At 35.3% G+C, this 19554-nt stretch overlaps 2 protein-coding genes across 3 annotated transcripts; one reads left to right on the forward strand and one right to left on the reverse strand.

The window, feature by feature from the left end:
* Window positions 2005-12907, forward strand: LOC109235368. Of its 2 annotated transcripts, XM_019401444.1 has the most exons (22): window positions 2007-2322; window positions 2669-3038; window positions 3885-4102; window positions 4187-4243; window positions 4345-4479; window positions 4872-4990; window positions 5078-5383; window positions 5746-5833; window positions 5927-6032; window positions 6123-6236; window positions 6993-7156; window positions 7262-7382; window positions 8114-8338; window positions 8450-8640; window positions 9513-9680; window positions 9760-9865; window positions 10383-10520; window positions 10860-11021; window positions 11122-11322; window positions 11494-11688; window positions 11793-11864; window positions 12446-12907. In XM_019401444.1, exons 2-22 carry the CDS (start codon window positions 2703-2705, stop codon window positions 12596-12598), a joined length of 3375 nt encoding a protein of 1124 aa, XP_019256989.1. In that variant the 5' UTR covers window positions 2007-2322; window positions 2669-2702; the 3' UTR covers window positions 12599-12907. The 2 variants fall into 2 exon arrangements, with proteins under 2 accessions (XP_019256990.1, XP_019256989.1); XM_019401445.1 differs by lacking the exons at window positions 11494-11688; window positions 11793-11864; window positions 12446-12907 and adding an exon at window positions 11399-11486 and having other exon boundaries at window positions 2005-2322.
* On the reverse strand, window positions 17855-19319 carry LOC109235369 (mitochondrial uncoupling protein 5-like). The gene has a single exon (XM_019401446.1). The coding sequence runs from the start codon at window positions 18987-18989 to the stop codon at window positions 18021-18023; it is 969 nt and encodes a 322-aa protein (XP_019256991.1). The 5' UTR covers window positions 18990-19319; the 3' UTR covers window positions 17855-18020.

A 19554-nucleotide genomic window follows, 5' to 3' on the forward strand; every position in this document is an offset into this window, starting at 1 on the left:
TTTTGTGTGTGATAATTTGAGTTTGTTGAGTTATATTAGGAGTCTATTATGTTAATTGATTCACTTTCCATTTTAAAAACAGTGTAATCCCCTATTTCACGCCGTGAATACAGTCGAATACAATAATCTGTCCAGCTGTAATCCCATGTTTCACTCCATGAATACAATCAAATACACTCGAATACAACAACTGATTAGCTGGACTTCCCTGATTCACGCCTATTTTTGCTACTGTATTCATGAATACAATAGCTTAAATACATCAAATACATCTTATAACCACATAAAAGGTATCTATAATCATAATATAGCAAATGATATCTATAAATGATTAATTACTATTAAAAGATAGTATTTTATGAAAATTTCTCTAGAAAGTATTCAATCAAAAATGAGTCCATTCCTTTTTTAGCATATACAACGAGAGAAAATATTACGAAAACGACCAAAATTCGACCAAAAACTTCTAGAATAAGTAGACAATAATCAATTATTTATTTTTGAGTCAGAACAAAAGTTAAGGAATGCAACTAAAAAGTAAAAACATTAGTCCAAAAAGACACATTTTAATACTCAAAGGAATCTATTTTTAGATCTTTCCAAATCACAAAACATTTAATAATATTATTTCCTTTGTTCTGAAACCTTTCTTAGTCAATAAGATAAAGCACCGAATAATTTAAATATTAGATTATCCCTTTCATACATTCTCTCACTTATCAACAACTTGGAAATAGAAAATAAATCTCTCCAAACAAAAAATAGCAAAATAATATAATAAAAAAATAAAAAAAGAAGTAGCACAGAAACTCGGTGCACCCAGCTGTAACCAACACCGCTCCCACCGCGGCAAATACGCGCCACTAAACGACTGACCGTTATTTCAAAACAAACATGCCCTTGCCACGTCATACTCGCGTTACTTTTCTCCGTCTTTGTCAACCTCCTTTTCATTTTTCTTTTGGTTAAACCTCCTTTTCATTTTTATTCTTCCATTTCTCCGTCAATCTTTGCCTTTTTTTTTCTTCTTTTTTCCTTTTACATAATTAATAAAACGGGAAAATACTTATATAATCAAGTTACTTAAAAGATAGTTATAAATAATTTTTATTTACTATAAAATAAACAATGACTAATATACTATAATAAGTTAATTACACTAATATTACAAAAAGTTATTACTCAATCAAATATACAAAACATAAATAATAGGAATAAGGGAGTCTATACTAAAAGCACAAACTAAGGTATAAAAAATGAACGCTTAACCTAAATAGTTGTCCCCCAAACCATTTAAATTAAATATAACTGATGGATATATAATATGTGTATAATTTATGTATAACCATGTATAATTAGTGAATAATCTATCACTTATATATACTAACTCGAAGAAGTAAACAGTACATTCTACCGGCTATTTGTATAAAAATCCCATAAAAGATTACTTAGACAGCAATGTACAAGAACCCAAAGTTTCAAACCGATGACATAACCAATATAGGAAAAATTTATTGGATTTAATATTTTCATTAAGAGATGTTAAAATATAAAAGAAAATATAATTTTTCAGCGGCCTTGAATACACTAATAGTGCCTTAATCTGTTCTCAATCTTTTGAGGAATTTCTAAAGCAATTTAAGTTATATATTCAAACAATATAAGAAATTTAACCTTTTATTTAATTTTATTAATTCAAATACTTATTAAATGTAATAATTAATAGTAATTACTTTTTAAATTACTCGATCGTATATATATATATATATATATTTTTTTTTTTGCATAAACTAATCTCTTTTTGTGAAATCTTTTTTCTCTCATAATTTTCACTTATTTCCATTTTCTCCCTCCAACCTCTTTTTTTTTATTTTTTTTATTTTATATATATATATATATATATATTTTAATTATGAAAAAATAAAAAAACAAAAAGGAAAACACCATTAAATGCTTTATGCTAGAGAGTGAGAAAGAGGGTTTTTCTTCTACTTGCTGTCACTTTCACACTTCAGTCCAAAGTGCATTACAATCTGTCATATACATGCACATAAAGAGAAAAAGTTCAATTCTTTTGCTTATTTATTTATTTTCTTCTGTCTTTTTCTTTGCCTTTTTAGTCAATTTTTTATACTTTGCTTTATTTCCAGTTCCTGGTTATTTATCGCATCTTAACTTTGCTTATTACACTAAAAATCTTGATTTCTTAGGAAAGATCGGAAAATTGGGAAAATTGAGAAATTGGGTGTGAATTAAAAAGAGAATCTTTAGAACTGTGATTTGCTCAATTCTCATTAAAGAACTGGGCTTTCTTTGCTCTTTGTAAGTTCTGCTTACTTTTTTTATTGATTTTTTCTGTTAAACATTTTATTATCTCTCATTGTTTATGTATTTTTGTGTGATATTTTCATGGTTTATTTAGCGGAAAAGCCCTAATCTCAATGTTAAACTGTTTATTGTTTGTGAGAACTGAAAAAAGATTGTATTTTTATTTGTTTTTTTACTTGTTTGTTGTAATGATGCTTTTAACTGGCTCTAGGTGATTAATGTCATATGTTAAAACTGTCTTTTTTTGTGAGAATAGAAAAAAGATTGTATTTTTATTTGTGTTGTGGTTTTTGTGTTTGAGTTTTTGTGATAAATTGGATACCCCTTGATTTGGAATTAGGTAGGAGATAGTGTGAAGAACAGATTACCTGACAATGTATACTCAGAGGATGCAATCTGATTCTATTCTTGGCCGAAAAAATGATGGATTGGGCTTTGGAATACTATGTGGTTCTAAGTTTCAAGCTGGGCTTTTTCCATCTGGTAATGAAAATGGGTGGGGGTCTGATATGGATACTGGTTCGGATTCGGACGATGGGGTTTATGGTGGACATTACTCAGTTGAAACTTCACCTCAAGATGATAAGTTTCACAATGTTGGTATTCTAAAGAACAACAGTTTTGAGAGTGTGCCTGGTTATGGAGTTAAAAAACCATCAAATTTTGTTGCAAGTTCTAAAACTACAGCTTCGGTGCCATTTTCGAGACAGGTGTGCAGTTTTACTTTTGCCTCTTGGTAAACAATGTAGGACTAGTGAGTGGAAGCTTGGGATAGTTCTCTACTTGTTGAGTGATATAAAGAAATGAAGCCACTTTGAAATCTTCTAGGAGATTACTTTAATGCTCAACCTGATATCCTTGTGAATGAATAAGGCTTAATTTGACGTAAAATTTATGTTTGGCCTGTTTATGCTTCTCCTTCTCATGAGATACAACAGTTATAGTCTCTTATGAGGACCCATTGCATTAGGGCCGGAGCCAGAGTGCCGACTACGGGTTCGGCTGAACCTATTTATCTTAAAAAATTCATTGAATATATACGATCTATTAATTTAGAATCCAGTAACTTAAAAGGATTAGAGTCCTGAACCGATAAGCTTGAAATCCTGGCTCCGCCTCTGCATTGGATGGCTATTAATGAGACTCTAAAGTTACCAGGAAAGTGGAGATACCATCTAACAAGATTGTTATGGGAGTGCTAATCAGAGGAATCCCAATTTTTTTAAAACTTATTTCTCTTCATGAGTAGGCTGCTGATTGTCACTACTTATGATACCAAGTATCTTAGGTTTCTATTTGGCATAAGTTTCCAAGAAGGTGGACTGAAAGTTTAAGCCTTTAAAACCATTTGCGAGAAGGTGGACCAGAAGTATAAATCTCTGATTGGTTCGTTCTTTTGGGTATAAACTATGATCATATGTGCCTCCATAACATGTAACTACGTGTCTGTATAACTGTTTCAATGAGGATCAAGTACTCTGTTCTTTTGTAGTAACCTTTCTATGCAAATATGTTACGCTTATTCTGTCTACTGATTCTGTTCTGTGATGAAGCAGAGCCCGAAGTTGTCCAATGGTAATATTCCCAGTGCACCCCCTTTAGGTGGTTCATTACAACAACGGGATCAAATTTTTGAGCAACGTAAAACCTTTGTGGCAGATGATATCTCCTTCCCAGAAATATCAGGTTGTTCTGTAGCAATGGATGAAGCTAAAGCATATAATACTGCATCCGTAGGTGCTGCAAAAGATGGACAGTCTGATCCGTCCGGAAGGTTTGAATCATGACATGTTTTCTTTTTCTGAATAATCGTCGAGGATTTGAAGACATAAAGTGAAAACCTTGTTGTCATTCTCAGGGTTGGTGGTGTACCTTCTAATTCTTCATCTGCCGTCTTTCCAACATATCATGCAAGGTATTTCACTCAGAGTGGTCTAAAAATTTTCTATCATAAAGTTTCTGTTAGGAGTATTTGATGTATTCATCATCTTCTTTTGTAATTTGAGTTGGATACAGTGTACGAGGTAGTTGGCAAGCTTTCGTTGCTTATGAGGCATGTGTTCGACTATGTCTTCACTCATGGGCGAAGGGTTGCCACGAAGCTCCAGCTTTCTTGGAAAATGAATGTGCCTTGTTGCGAGATGGTTTTGGGTGCGTTTCGTTCCAACACTTTTGCTCTATTTCTGTTTCCATGCTCTATACATTTTACCTCGTGCCAAAATACGGGAGAAGCTATTTTCTTGTTTGGAGTCTCAAATAGTCTTGTCTTTTACAGAAAAATTAATATGCTGCCACAGGTTATATCACATTAGGACGATTCAGAAGCTGAGACTTATCTGATACCATTCAATTGTCAACTTATAACAGAAAGTTTGAGTTGCGCTTTTATTTTAATGATGATTTGGTGGTTGGTGCTGCATACCGAGTCTATACAGTGTACACTGTTTGATTTGTAATGTTTTTGCATATTGTAATAGCATGTCGGTTCATCCTGTGCATTTTATTTATTTGTAATTCTTGACCTTATGTTGCAAATATTTCAGCGTAAGGCAAGGATTGTTACAATCGGAGGAAGAGCTATTGAAGAAAAAGTCCTTGGAACTTGTTGGTGAGGGAGCCTCGATGAAGCCAAAGAAAACTTTTGGCAAGCTGAAAGTTCAAGGTACTTTAGAGGTTTCATGTTAAAGTTTTGATGACTTCTTGCTTAGACCAATCAGTTGTCAAACTGAACTGTATGATTCTCTTGTAGTGCGTAAAGTGAAATTGGCATTGGACCCACCCACGGGCTGCAGCTTTTCCACTCTGAAACCACCGAAGGTAAAACTGGAGGCTATACGTGCTCAGTTGTCCAATGTGAAATCAACTCTCAGTTCTGAGTGGGGAGCCATACGAAAAGTACGTGTGGCTCCAAGGATTCCTCCAAATGGTTCTTTATCACGTCAAAGCTTGGCATACCTTCATGCCGGTACTCGTTATGTAAAAGACATTTCTGAGATTTTGAAACTTGGTGCAACTTCTTTACGAAGCAGTTCAACATCATATGAAGTAGTTCCAGGTATGCAACTCTTAGCTGAGTTCTTGGAGTTATGATTATTAGCAACTTTGCTCCCCTTTTCTTCTATTCCATTGTCCTCGGTGACTGTTAAGGTGGGAAGCACTTATTATTGTCCAATTTCTATGGATCTAGCGGGTAGTTGATAGCCAATTTTGCATAGGATTTGGAATTGGAAAATTTGAGGAATAATGTACCATAGTTCTGTTCGCTTCTTTCTTCTTAGGACTTCAGAGGTTTTGATATTTAAAACTCTGTGCCTAAGCTTCAGTAAAATAATATGATAAGTCTGTTGCTGCAAAGCGGGATGTTGCTTTGTTCTTTCTAGACAATGCCACTGAATTCGATTTTTTGTCTTGATGCAGAGACATACTTTTGTTCGTTGAGATTGAAAAGCCTACCTGAAGAGGACACGGTAAAAATGCAAGCTGGATCCGCTGAAACACATCTATTGTATGTGGACTTGTTTGCCCAAATTTTAATTATTAGTACATGTTTTTCATCTTCTTGGCATTGACGGTTGATAATATCGATAATATGATTCAGCTTACCAGAGGGGCTTGGGGATGACTTAATTGTTGAAGTACATGACTCAAAGGGAAACTACTGTGGTCGTGCAGTAGCTCAGGTTGCTGATATTGCTGATGATCCGGTATACTTTCTGGATCTCATCTGTTATTATTTCTGTTATTGAGGTTTAACTTATTTGGAGGAAAACTTAATTTTGATTGCAAAATTGCAGGGAGACAAACTCCGTTGGTGGTCCATATATCATGAACCAGAGCATGAACTTGTCGGAAGAGTACAGCTATACATAAATTATTCTACTAGTCCTGATGAAAATAGCCACACTAAGGTATCAAAAATCCTGCAAAAACCTTATTTTTTTGTATTATTTGGCTGTAAAAAGACTTCCAGAAGCTAAATATTTGTACTCGTCCACCTACATTTTTTCTGAATTAACAAACACAAAATTTCACTTACGGAAGCTCAAGTATCATAGCTTTTTCTTGACGATCTGTAGATTCATATCGTATGCCATCGCTAAGTTGCTTTATTTGAATACTTCTATATTACGTATGCTTATATAACCATATGTGTGGTCATTATACACATGTTTATTTAGTGAATGTTAAATTAATGTTATTCGGAGTTAGCTTTAACAAAAGGTTTGTTGTTATGTTCTCCCTGTAAGTAGTGCCAAATTATTGAACATCTGATAATTAGATCATCCCCTGAAGAAAGAGAAGCATATTTGCAGTTTTTGCTATACAACAACAACAACAAACCCAGTATATTCCAACAGGGGGGTCTGGGGAGGGTAGTGTGTACGCAGACCTTATCTCTACCTAGTGAAGGTAGAGAGGATGAAATAAAAAGGTAGAGAGGATGTTTCCAATAGACCCTTGGCGGTTTTTTCCGCTATGATGCTTATTTTTATAACAATGACAAGGCAACATATTTTCTTGGTATATTCTGCCATAAACTAAACATGGTATATATATATATATATTTATTCATTGATTTTTCTGTACGTTCACAATTATGTGGTATGATGGATGACCAGAAGTTAGGTTTCTTGACGTTGATTTGTTGCTTATTTTTCTGCTAGGGTGGTCCTGTCGCAGAAACCGTTGCATATGATTGTGTTCTGGAAGCAGCAATGAAGGTTCAACAGTTTCAGCAGAGAAATTTGTTGCTTCATGGTGCTTGGAGATGGTTGGTAACTGAATTTGCATCATACTATGGAGTCTCAGATGCATACACTAGGCTAAGGTATGGTAGATTATCTCGGAAAATCTTTTATACTTGGCATCACTCCGAGATTTGATAAATGACCCACATGGGGAATTCTGCTAAAAATTCCAATTTGTGTGTTAGATATCTTTCTTATGTCATGGATGTTGCGACGCCTACAGCGGACTGTCTGAACTTGGTGTATGATTTGCTACTACCTGTGGTCTCTAAAGGCAGAACTAAGAATACCCTAAGTCATCAAGAGGTAAGATGATTTTGGTTTGAATTGTTCACTGTTGGACCTTTTTTTTCCCTTTAGTTAATTGACTTATTCCATATAGTTATTAGCAGGAATGGATAGGTTAGTGGTAAGAGCTACTGTTGGGCTCCTGGGGAAGGGGGCGTTGGCAGAGTGGGGATTAGTATTACCATATATATAGAAAAAGATTTTTTCCCTAGTCATAATTTTTTTTGGAGGCAATTACAGCTTATCTTGAGAAAATGGAAAAGATCATGTTTGGTGACAGTAAAAACCGAATGTAAATGATAAAACATAGTTTGAGTCGTCAGACAGATTGATTTGTTTAATTAAGCTGTAATAGGAGGCACTGTGATTTCACAAAATATGGGGTAATTTGCAGTTGTAGTTATTTTATGGGTTCGGCTGCTCCAAGCATAAGTTTCTGTGATCCTTATTACGAACTCTTTATCTATTTTAATAGTTAAGGGAGAGTGAAGCAGTTGCTTAATGAAGCCTATCACATGCTTTTTCGCCTCTTAAATACCTCTCTAACTACCTTTCTGAGAAGAAAAAGGAAAGTGTTAAAAATGTCACTACATTGTATAGGTGGTTCTATTTATTTTTCAACATGTTATGCACATGCAAGTTTGTGTTCCAGAATCTAGTGTTATTTTATTACTTCTCAGTTTGTCCAGGATAATGAAACGCATTTGTATTCACTGCAATACTTTGTTTGACTTTTTATCATGAACCAGAATCGAATTTTAGGAGAAGTTTCCGAAAAGATCGAGCTGATCGTTGCACTAGTTTTTGAGAACTACAAGTCTTTAGACGAATCATTACCATCAGGGATGGCTGATGTGTTCAGACCTGCTAGTGGAGTTGCAGCTCCCGCACTGTCTCCTGCTTTGAAGCTGTATAGTCTTCTTAATGATATACTTTCTCCAGAGGCGCAGTTGAAGCTATGCAAAAATTTTCAGGTTCTGGAAACTATCTTCCTACTTATTTTCTTTTAAAGGGAACGGAAGATGTGGAACCTTCCTTTTTTTCTGGAGAAGCTTTCTCACTTTTGCGCATCAATTTTTGTGTAGATTGCTGCGAAGAAACGATCCAGAAGACACTTGGCAGAAACAGATGAATTTGTCTCCAACAACAATGATAACATATTGATGGATCCTGTGGCTCGCTCCACCGCTTACCAGAAGATGGTATCACTTTGTTTGAATATCAGACGTGAAGTTCGTACTGACATGGAGATCCATAATCAGAATATACTTCCAAGGTACATTACCCCTTCCCTCATTGGAGTGTGGTCCTTTGTCATTCAGCTATAAAGCTGGAAATTTAGAGGGTCAATACTGGTTATTTGAAGTTCGCTGGTCATTTTGCCTGTGATACCGATTTTGATGGATCAATCTATTATTCCTTTTTCTTACTAATTTGGATAATTGAGTCACTGAACCATGTAAATACAACACAGTCTACTTTTATTACAACTATAACTACTACTACTACTACTAAGCCTCAACCACAAGCTAGTTGGGGTCGACTATATGAAATTCTCACTACCCATGTCGCTCCATTTAAACTCGTCTCACAGTCTATTCATATTGGTTCAGCTTTATTGGTTCTAATCATGATTGAATATGCATATCTTTTGATTTGCATCAATTGATGCCAACTTACTGACTGCTTTACTCCAACTTGCATGCTCAATGCCTTTATTCAAGCATGGTAAGTAATGGTGCGAACCATTTTGTTGCATATATATTGTGGAGCTTTCTCAGGAAATTAGACACTTTGTGCTTTGTGGTCCGTATGAGGAAATAAATTATTGTCTCACTCACATTCTTTATGATCTGTTTGTTTGTTCTTATGGATAAAATTTGACCTAGTCTTGTTAGTATAGAATTGTTTAGAAATATTCGTGTATTTTGTTAGTTCTTATGTAAGTCTCATAAATTTTTTTAAAAAAGAACTATGGATGTTGGTCTACTCTGGACACGAGTAATCACCTCTCTTTGCTGCGAAGAAGATAAAAGAAATTAAATAAAGACAGCGGAAAGATCTTCTGATAGCATGTAGATATGTTATTAGGCAATTACTATATGGAATGCCATTACTCATAGCTATTTCTGGGTTAATCTTGTGTAGTTTCCTAGACCTCCCAAATCTTTCTTCAGCTATATACTCCACGGAGCTATGTAGCAGATTGCGTGCATTCCTTGTTGCATGTCCTCCCACTGGTCCCTCGTCTCCTGTAGCTGAACTCATTGTCGCGACAGCTGATCTTCAGAAGGATTTTAGTGCCTGGAACATCAGGTAATGCATGTTCGTTAGTTCAATTTTTACTGCTCGTCCTATGTGTATGATCTTAACAGAGGTGAAAACATTTTCACAGTCCTGTCAAAGGTGGAGTTGATGCAAAGGAGTTGTTCCATCCATATATTACCCTCTGGATCAAGGAGAAGCGTCTTGCTTTGCTCGAATTCTGTAAACCTGACAAGGTATGTCAATCCCCACATTGTTGTGATTTGTCGACAATATGTTCAAATGACTTAGCTTATGCACATAATATATGTACTGTGACTTTGTATGCATATAGGACAGAGATGTATACCAGGGATAGTTCGTCTTGTAGCTTTCAATTTCTAGTGGTTTTTGTTCCTACATTTTACAGCTTTGGAATCCGACTTTTTGTGCATTGCTTCCTCAAGGAGAAAGCTATCAGTACATTAAGTATCTGTCTTCCAAGTCCCAGTGGCTATATCGTCTTCTCAATTCCAAACTAGTTGGTTCAGCTGCATGAATCATGTCTCCATTCTACTTTACACGGGTCCATTTCCTTCCTATACTAAATAATCTGTGTTTTGTTGTGATAAGGTTACTAAATAATTTGTAGGCAAAATGAGGGCTTAAAAAATTCCTCGATTGTACAAGACCTTTTTAAATGTGCTTAATGAGAGAGAGATCTGAACTGCTTTCGTAGAATTCTCTACTTGACTATAGTTGTATTATCTGCAGATAAAGTGGCCCTGTGTAGATGCACAGTATTCGACAACTCCTTTTGTTGATGATATCTATGAACGAATAAAGGAGACATTAGCTGAATATGATGCTGTCATAAGACGCTGGCCTGAATACCTTTTCTCGTTGGAAACTGTATGTATAAACATTGCTCTTCAAATTCTTCATCTTCAACTCCTTTTGCACTTGACTGCTTTTTAAGTTAATAGCAGTAACAACTTTGGGGTGGGTGGGGGTGGGGTGGGGGGAGTTCTTCATTTTGTCTTTTCCCTTCCCTTTGTGTTGTGGAGCATTTGACGTTAGAACACTTTAGAAATGTTTATATATGATTCTTGTATTAGTGATAGACTTCGAGAAAGCAAGATTGTATATGTGAAATCTCTTATTACTCGCTAAAGTTCAATTAGTTTTGTCTATTTTTCACGACTTGTTACAGTGACTAACGACACTTATATTTCCACGTCTTTTCAAAAGGCTATAGCAGACGTAGAAAAGGCGGTTATTGAAACCTTGGATAAGCACTATGCAGATGTTTTATCTCCATTAAAGGAGAATGTAATGCCCATTAAATTAGGTCTCAAGTATGTCCAGAAAATTACCAAAGGCACAGTATGTCCCTATGCAGTCTGCAAAGAGGTGAGCTCCGCGGTCTTTGTGCAATAGCCTTGTAAATGTACGAATCCTTTATTTTCTGTTTTCTACTTCCAATAAAACAACGGTCTGAGTTATTTTTCAGCTGGGAATTCTTTTGAATTCCATGAAGAGAATGCTGGATGTTCTACGGCCGCAGATAGAACTGCAATTCAAGTCATGGGGTTCTTGCCTGCCAGATGGTGGTCACGTCACCCCAGGAGAGCGTATCAGTGAAATTACAGTTATGTTGAGAACCAAATTCAGAGGTTATATGCAAGCAATTATGGATAAACTTGTCGAAAATGTAGGTATTCTATTAGAATCGTTACAGTCTTGTGCTCTTCAGTTTTTCTTTAAAATTCTTCTTTGTTGTTTGCAAGGGTTGTGAAGATTTAATCAATATCGGTTTCCTGTAATTCTAGAGTTAAAGATATCTACGGAGAGGGGTCTCTGAATAAACTGTTTCTATATACAGACGAGATTGCAGAGTCCCACCAAACTGAAGAAGATAATCCAAGATGCTAAGGAAGGTACACAGGAGTCTGATTTACGAGTTAGGATTCAGCCACTGAAGGATATGCTGGAAAATTCAATTGAGCAACTTCATATGGTATTTGAGACACAAGTTTTCATAATTATTTGCCGAGGCTTCTGGGATCGGATGGGGCAGGTTAGTAAATAGCATATTTTTTGAAACATCTAATATTGGCTTATCCAATTACTCTTCCCTAATCTCGCGCACTTTTTAAATGACTCGCACTTGTTTAATTGCAGGATGTGCGAAAGTTTTTGGAGGAAAAGAAAGACAATAGATCTTGGTACAAAGCATCACGAGTTGCAGTATCTGTGAGTTGATGCTACTTTTCCTCTAGTAAAGCCTATCTTGTATTCTATCATCACATCTTTAGAAACGTTGAGTTGCATGCCACTTTTTCTACCAGGAAATTAAATTGTGTAATCTAGAATCTTCATGTCATACGAAAATAAGGGAATGGGGATCTTCTGGTTCTTTAAAGCTCAAAACGTTCATATGATAATTATGAGCCGAGGGTCTATCGGAAACAACCTCTCTACTCCCTCGGGATAGGTAAGGTCTGGGTACACACTACCCTTCCCAGACCCCACTTGTGTGATTTTAGTGGGTTGTTGTTGATTTGTGAATGAATGTTTATAGAGGAGCTAATTAGATGATTCCTATCTAAACCATGTTATATCTTCGCCTTCTCTATGTAAGCAATGTTCACATCTCTCCCTCTGTTGTAAATTGTTTTTGCTACTTTTTCCAACTTTTCCGCGGAGAATAGAGGTTCTTTGAAATTTCTGTCGAAAAAGAAAAAGATAAAACAAAGATAAAAGAAGAGCCTATTAGCTTCCTTTGTTTGTTTACTCTGTACATTTCCCTTGATGGTTTTGTTTTCAACTTGCAGATTTTAGACGACATATTTGGATCAGAAATGCAAAAATTTCTAGGTAATGCGCTTCAAGAGAAAGACTTGGAACCGCCTAGATCTATTGCAGATGTTCGATCCATGCTTTGTAAAGACGCTGTGAATGACAACGACAACAACTACTTTTATTAGAGTATAGCAAATTGTACATAGTATATATACAAAATACTTCTGGATAGCACTTTCCTAACTACTTTTTGTCGCGGAGAAATATCAAGAGCTGCAGCCTTGCTCCCCAGGAAGCGTAGCATGGAGCCGCATTGGGGTTCTGTCCAATTTTGTTAGGTACTCTATGTTTTGGTTCTTATAAATGGCTGATATAGAGCACAACTGATCATTTTTTATTCATTTAGAAAGTTGTAATACTAGTTTTCTGAGCTTGTATACTCTTGGATATTTCTCAAATTATAGCCAAGGTCTGGGGAGGGTATATAGTACGCAGACCTTACCTCTATAGTGAATGTAGAGAGGCTGTTTTTAGTAGACTTTCGGCATGAGGAAAAATGAGAAAAGAGCAGTAGCAACAAGCAATAACGAGAACAAAATAAAAAAAACAAGGCAAAAGGTACAATAGGTAACAATCATCCAAACAAGCCGTAAAGAGTGAGATTAGTAACTTGAAAAATAAAACATATTACATGATACAACTTATTAAAATACACTAGAAATTTACTGTTTGTATATATAAATTAAATCCTTTTCCTTCTGAGTCCCACATATCTGACCAGACAGAGAATCATAGGACTAATTAAAAATCAGACAACCTACTATTCAACACCTTATTTGAAAAATTAAAACTCTCCGTCCAAAAATGCTTTTATCTGTAATTTTTTAATAGGTTGTCCTTAAGAATCTAGTTTGATCATATAAAATTAATATAAGTGATGTTACTGCTTGTTAGTGGCAAACAGAATATTATTATTTTTATATCCGCCCGACCAATATATGTGGCATAATATGATTGAAAAAGTTGTATAAAAAACTCATAAGAATTTTCTTTTTTTTTTTGTTACAAAAACATGGAAAATATTTTCGTTAGCCAGAAACTAACGTAACAATTTACGTCTCAATTCCAAATAATTTGGAATTTATATGAATTATTACTTCTTTGTTTTTTTAAAGTCCAGTTCATGCCATCATCATATCGGATGTAACATGTGCCTAAGTGGGACGAAGGGCAGAGCTAGCATAGAGTTTACGGGTTCGACAAAACTAGTAGCTTGGTCCAAACTCTGCATCTACCTTAAAAAATTTATTGTATATAACAAATTATTAATTGCCCGGTAGCTTAAAATATCAAAAAATATCGACAACATAAATTCCAAATTCTGACTCCGCCTCTAAGTGAAAAGTCCAACAACATTTGTATTATGAGATTTAGATATTGATGGAAGTGTCAAAAACAATTATGAGACATATCTCAGTGAAAATATTACACATACTCCCTTTTTGAGAGATTTATCGCAAATATTCTATTTAAATATTCTGATTTTCTTATTAGTAACAATTAAATAGGAACCAAGAGAATATTTCATTAGAAAAATAGAATGAAAAAAGAAAAGAATTCAGTGGATGTAGTCAATTATGGGCTACAATTATAGGAGTATCAAAGCATTTAAAAAAAGTGCATGTTCAAGAATTCATCAAATATATTCATAGGCACATTCTAAGGAATAAAACCAATCTTTATAAAAAAAAAATAACATTATGCCAAAGATGCAATGCATCTCAAGCAACAGAGAATTATACTGCTTGTCTCAAGAAATTTCCTCCCCTTTTTGGCATAGGCGTATCTAATATAGAAGCTATGTGTTCAATTGACCCATAGCTTTTGTTCATACCATGTACTTTTTGCCCCAAAAATCATTAATTATGTACGAATAATAAATTTTGAACCCAATAAATTAGATGAAATATGGAAGAATTATGAATCTGAACCCATAAAGTATAAATTATGGATCCGCCTCTGCTTTTTGGTCTGTACATTCAATTATTAAAAGGAAAATGGGGTTGTGTTGGCAAGAAGGAAAGATGATTGGCATCTTGCCCGATAGATATGAGGACCAATAATAGCCGGCAAAATGTACCGCATTTTCTAGACGAACCAGAGCCAATCCAAATTGATCTTATAAAAGATTTGCTACAGAATGAATGCGTTGATTTTTCAAATAATTCATATTGTCAAGTGCACGCATTTCAAATTTTCGGCCAATAAATGATGGGCGACGGCCAATATATCTTGTGGTAACAAAAATGTATTGTTTTGCAATATCAAGGTTCAGTCTTTGGTTCATTTTCGTCGTCTAATCTTTCCTAATTTACATCTTTGTTGAAAGAATTTCTTCCCTAACTACGTTGTATGGATGCTCCCAAAAATAAGAATCGGCAAAATGCATCCCTAATTATACTGTATACCCAGTCAGCCACTCCAAAAATAAGAGCCAGCAAAATGTATCCTAACTATACTGTATAGCCGCTCCCATAAATAATACTTAGCTGATAAAATATATATTTGTGTATATTAATATATAAAAAATATATACTTTTATATGTAATAAGTGTATATTTTTATATATTTGGCTAGTGAATGTAATCATTTTTGGCCGTCTGGCTAACTTGCCCTAGAATTTACCTGACATTTATTTAAAAAACAAGTAAAAAGAATTTCCAAAAAATTGAAAAAGTTTTTTTTATTTTTTTTATTTTAGAAAAAAGTCTTCAAGAGCTTTTAAAACAAAAGCCACATTGAAAAAGTACATTCGTTGGAGCCTATATGTATGTGCCTAGCACACGCTCTCATACCTACTAGGTGACAACTATTGACCTTATGCAATTAGAACCTTTCTTTAATTTGATTTAATATTTGGGTAGCGACAAAAAAGAGGAAAAATATATTTGGGTAAAAATCGGATGATTCAAGGGCAATATTAATATATAAAAAAATTAGGGTGAGCGCAGCTAGACGTACCTTGCTTCTTCCTTTTTGTATATGTATCTGCATTATTTGAAATTTACTAGTTCGACTAATATGAGATTGTATCGCGTAAAACCTACTAAATGAGAAGTGCTCTCCCTCTACAAAATTTTCATTTCGAGAATTTAAATATGAAACCTACTAAATGTTATATTGGATCTGTACCGTGCTCCGGAACTAACATACGGGCCCGATACCAACATGATCAAACATTATTCAATTTCTTTAAATCTTTAGATTTTCAGTTTAACAATTTTTTAACAAAAATTCATCACTCGGGCTAGGGACCTCGAAATTTGATTCCGAGCATACGCCCAAGTCCCATATTTTACTACGGACCCGGGACCGTCAAAACACGAGTCCGGGTCCGTTTACTAAAAATGTTGACCGAAGTCAAACTTGGCCTTTTAAGAGGGACCGTCAAAACACGAGTCCGTGAAAATTTCTTTGGGTTGACAGCCAACTTTGTCGAATTGTTGACATTGAAGAAAAAGAAGGAAAAATGTGTGCAAATTGTCAAATATAGTAGGCTTCAGAGAGTGAGACTTCGGCTATAATTAAAAGGAGAGTTTCGGCTCTCATTTCTACACACCAACAAAGAGAAAGAAAGAGTGAGGTTTCACAAACAGGGTGAGAAAAATAGAGAGTGAGCGATATTGTAGTGAGGTGGGAATATCAAAAGAAGGTTATTTCTTTTAAGTGTTGTATTGGTCTTCGGAGTATTTTATTCGGACCTACAAAGTGTAAAATTCCTTGCTATAGTAATATCAGTTTCTCTTCTCGGGGCCGTAGTTTTTTCCCTTATTCAAAAGGATTTTCCACGTAAAAATCTTGGTGTCGTTAAATTTGACTATTCTCTTATTATAAGAACAATTGTATTCAAAATAAAAAAGAATAAAAGTCAAACTAGAGATAACCTTTTCATTTTATCAAAGAGACCACAGCTTTTGGTTACTAAAATAAATGCATTGAAACGATCTTGTAGGTTTTCTTTATTATTTTTTTTATTGTATTTTCTAACTAATATATATTATTCATTTGACATAACATTATGTAATGTTTGATATGTAAAATTGAAAAAAAATAGTGAAATGGCGTTCAACACTTTTTGACTTTTAGAAGTATGACCACGACTTTTTCAAAATTTCTTAGGTCAAGCTGTTCTAAAGCGTGTGAAAATAAGAAGAGTTTAATATAATCTTTTTTGGCGGCCAAAAGCCATTTTGACATTGTTTTTGTTGTCCTTTAAAAGTGCGCATGATATATTGTTCCCACTTACGTAACATGGTGTTACTTGTTCTTCGCAAGCAAATAAATCATTTAATTGTTTGAGAAATTCCTTTTATATTACCAATGGAGCCACATATTTAATAAATCATTTTTAAGTTTTAAAATGTCTAGAAGCATTACATTCGAGAGACAGAGTCTTATAATTTTTCCAGCTAACAACAATTTTAAAAGTTCGGCTCACCAGATTCCTCCGCCCTTAACCAGAAATCTCGTGTTCGAGCCTACAACAAAAACAACAAACCCAATATAATTTCACAAGTGGGCTCTGAGAAAGTTAATGTGTACGCAGACCTTATTCTACCTTGTAGGCCGTTTCCAGTGAACCTTTGGCTCAAGGGATAGTGAACATGTTCGAGCCCGTAATTAAAAAAAAATTTGATAAGGAATGTGTCCTTAATGAGCAATATATGACGTGAATTTGAATTAGTGGAACTGATAGATACAAATACCAGATGATTATACCCAACTTTGGGATGTAGTTGGTTGAAATTTGTTTAAGAAACACATGGAATATAGATGTGGTTTACACATAATAAAGGAACGACTTTGTCAAGTGAGATGTTATAGAATTGGTCGAATTTTTTTCTGATGTTTAAAATTGGTTATGCGATTTGCACATTTTATATAATTGACTTGTACTACGCTTTTAGCACGTATTATACAAATATGCTCTTTGATCTATAGTCCTATTAAGAAATTCACTTAATATTTATATATAAATCATCTCGAACCCATTAAGCAAAAATAGTTGGGGTCCAAAAGCATAAACTTAAAATTCGAAATCCGCCTCTATTTAAACTCAATATTTATATCAAAAAATTCACTTAATATATCCGTCTCTGTTTAAATTGAAGAATAATGACCATTGCACATAGTATGCACAAACTATTTTGAGCAAATAATTCCCTTCTAAATTGTTTTAACACTCAATATCTCTAGCTAATTATCATATAAATCAACCAAACCCGATTTTCTGTCGATAATTTTACCTATACTTATTAGGCTCAATTAAATTCCATTTCGTGCTCTTTTTTTCCCCAAAAATTTTACTTCAAGCAAAAAACATCAGAAAATTAGAAACTACAATACTTGCCTTCAATCAACAGTTGCTTAATCAAGAATAATTCCACCAAACGAGAAAATAATTTTTTTATATATAAGAAATATAATGGTAAGAACACAACATCTGACCATAGACTTGGTATTACTCTTCTCCAAAACTTAAGGAGCAAATTTTAAATTTAGAACATTAATTAAATGCAACATTTTTAATATTTTTCTTCGTCATCATCAGTAATCCTTGAGTAATTTCCGGACCTGTTCCAGTGTGACAAAGAGCACAATAGTGAATGGTCCTTGCCTTGAGATTGTAGGGATGAAACCCTTGTAAAGTGCCATGGGTCCCTCAGCTTTGATAGTTTTCATAGCACAATCAAGGGCCCCACTATAAGGTGGGGCCATACCGGGCTCCACCCTCATGTTCATGACACGTGTCTTAATCACGTCCACCGGATTCGACGCCACTGCCGCCACGAACCCGGCGGCGAAGCTCGCAGTCACGTGGGTCCCAAGCCCGTCCTTCATCAGCCCCTTGTCTAAGATCGTCTCTTTAAACTGATCGTACGATGCCAGCTGTGATGCTGTAACGAGCATAGCGCGGTTCACCGTAAGAGATGAGCCGCGCCACAGGCTAGTAATCCCTTCGCTCTTGCTCATTTGTGTTATAGCATCAACGACGCTTTTGTAGTTGCGCCGCTGAGCTAACGGAAGCCGGCCGTCAGCTTGCATGCGGACCATAGCAACGTCGGCCGGATTTCCGACGGCGGCTCCAACACCTCCGGCGATAAGCCCGGCGACGATCTTCCTCGATAAAGGCATGTTGTTAGTATCCGGATCGGTCCATTTTTGCTTCAACATATCGTACAACCCCATTCGGGTCGTAGAATAAAGCGTCTGCCGGAGAACAGTCGCCGACACGCCGGAGAACAAAGCAGCAACGCCTTCTTGCTGTATGATCTTTACACCCACAGCAACAGGCCCCACACGGGGCGGAGGTGGCGGCGCCGGAACATGAATATGAGTCGTAGCATGAGTACCACTATGAAAAGCAAGTGCAGGCCGGAGATTCTGAACCGCCGCCGCCGGAGCAGGGGATTCACCCTGAAGTTGCATCCGTACCTTAATTAAATCAAGTGGGTGAGTACTACACCCAGCAATAATAGAAGCAATACCTCCTTCAGCAAATCCTTTAACACCCATGTTTAACAAATTGAAATCGAAAATTTTGGTATTTCAATTGAATGAAATAAGAGAGCTAAAAAAGAATTAAGAAATTGAACGCTAGAAAATAAAATTGATACTAAAATGGATTAATTTAAGACCAGTTGGAATTAGAGCTCATCTCACTGGAAACCAGGAGATGGGAATGAAGACCAAAAGCTAAAGATGCGAAGTGTGGAACGTTGGGTCTCTGAGACATAAGCAGTAAAGAATGAATTGGTGAGTTGAGAACGAGGTAGAAGAAACGAATTTATAGGGGAAGGGGAAAAGAAAGGAAATGAAGTGGAAATAGGGTTTTGGGGAAAGCATACGCGGGTTCTCTTTCTCTTATTTTTCTCTTTACTAAAACATGTTTACCAAAAATATTAAATTGCCAAAAATGAGACATGGTAACTTATTTATTGGAAATTTCCACATGGTGGTGCTATATTATTACAAAAGTGAACAAAAAAGGGAGTACTATTTAATGAAGTTGAAAGAAACTTAGGAAAATACAGCTGGATGTTTTATTTTGTAGTAACATTTATGGCTTGTTTGGCCGAGC

This window comes from Nicotiana attenuata, chromosome 12, assembly GCF_001879085.1.
Source record: "Nicotiana attenuata strain UT chromosome 12, NIATTr2, whole genome shotgun sequence".
NCBI classification, from domain to species: domain Eukaryota; kingdom Viridiplantae; phylum Streptophyta; class Magnoliopsida; order Solanales; family Solanaceae; genus Nicotiana; species Nicotiana attenuata.

Coding starts and splice junctions, on each gene's coding strand:
- LOC109235369 (XM_019401446.1), bottom strand. CDS start 18,989: ATGGGTGTTAAAGGATTTGCTGAAGGAGGTATTGCTTCTATTATTGCT.
- LOC109235368 (XM_019401444.1), top strand. CDS start 2,703: ATGTATACTCAGAGGATGCAATCTGATTCTATTCTTGGCCGAAAAAAT. Junction 7,383..8,113: donor ATACCCTAAGTCATCAAGAG/GTAAGATGATTT, acceptor ATCATGAACCAG/AATCGAATTTTAGGAGAAGT. Junction 11,689..11,792: donor TCTGGGATCGGATGGGGCAG/GTTAGTAAATAG, acceptor GTTTAATTGCAG/GATGTGCGAAAGTTTTTGGA.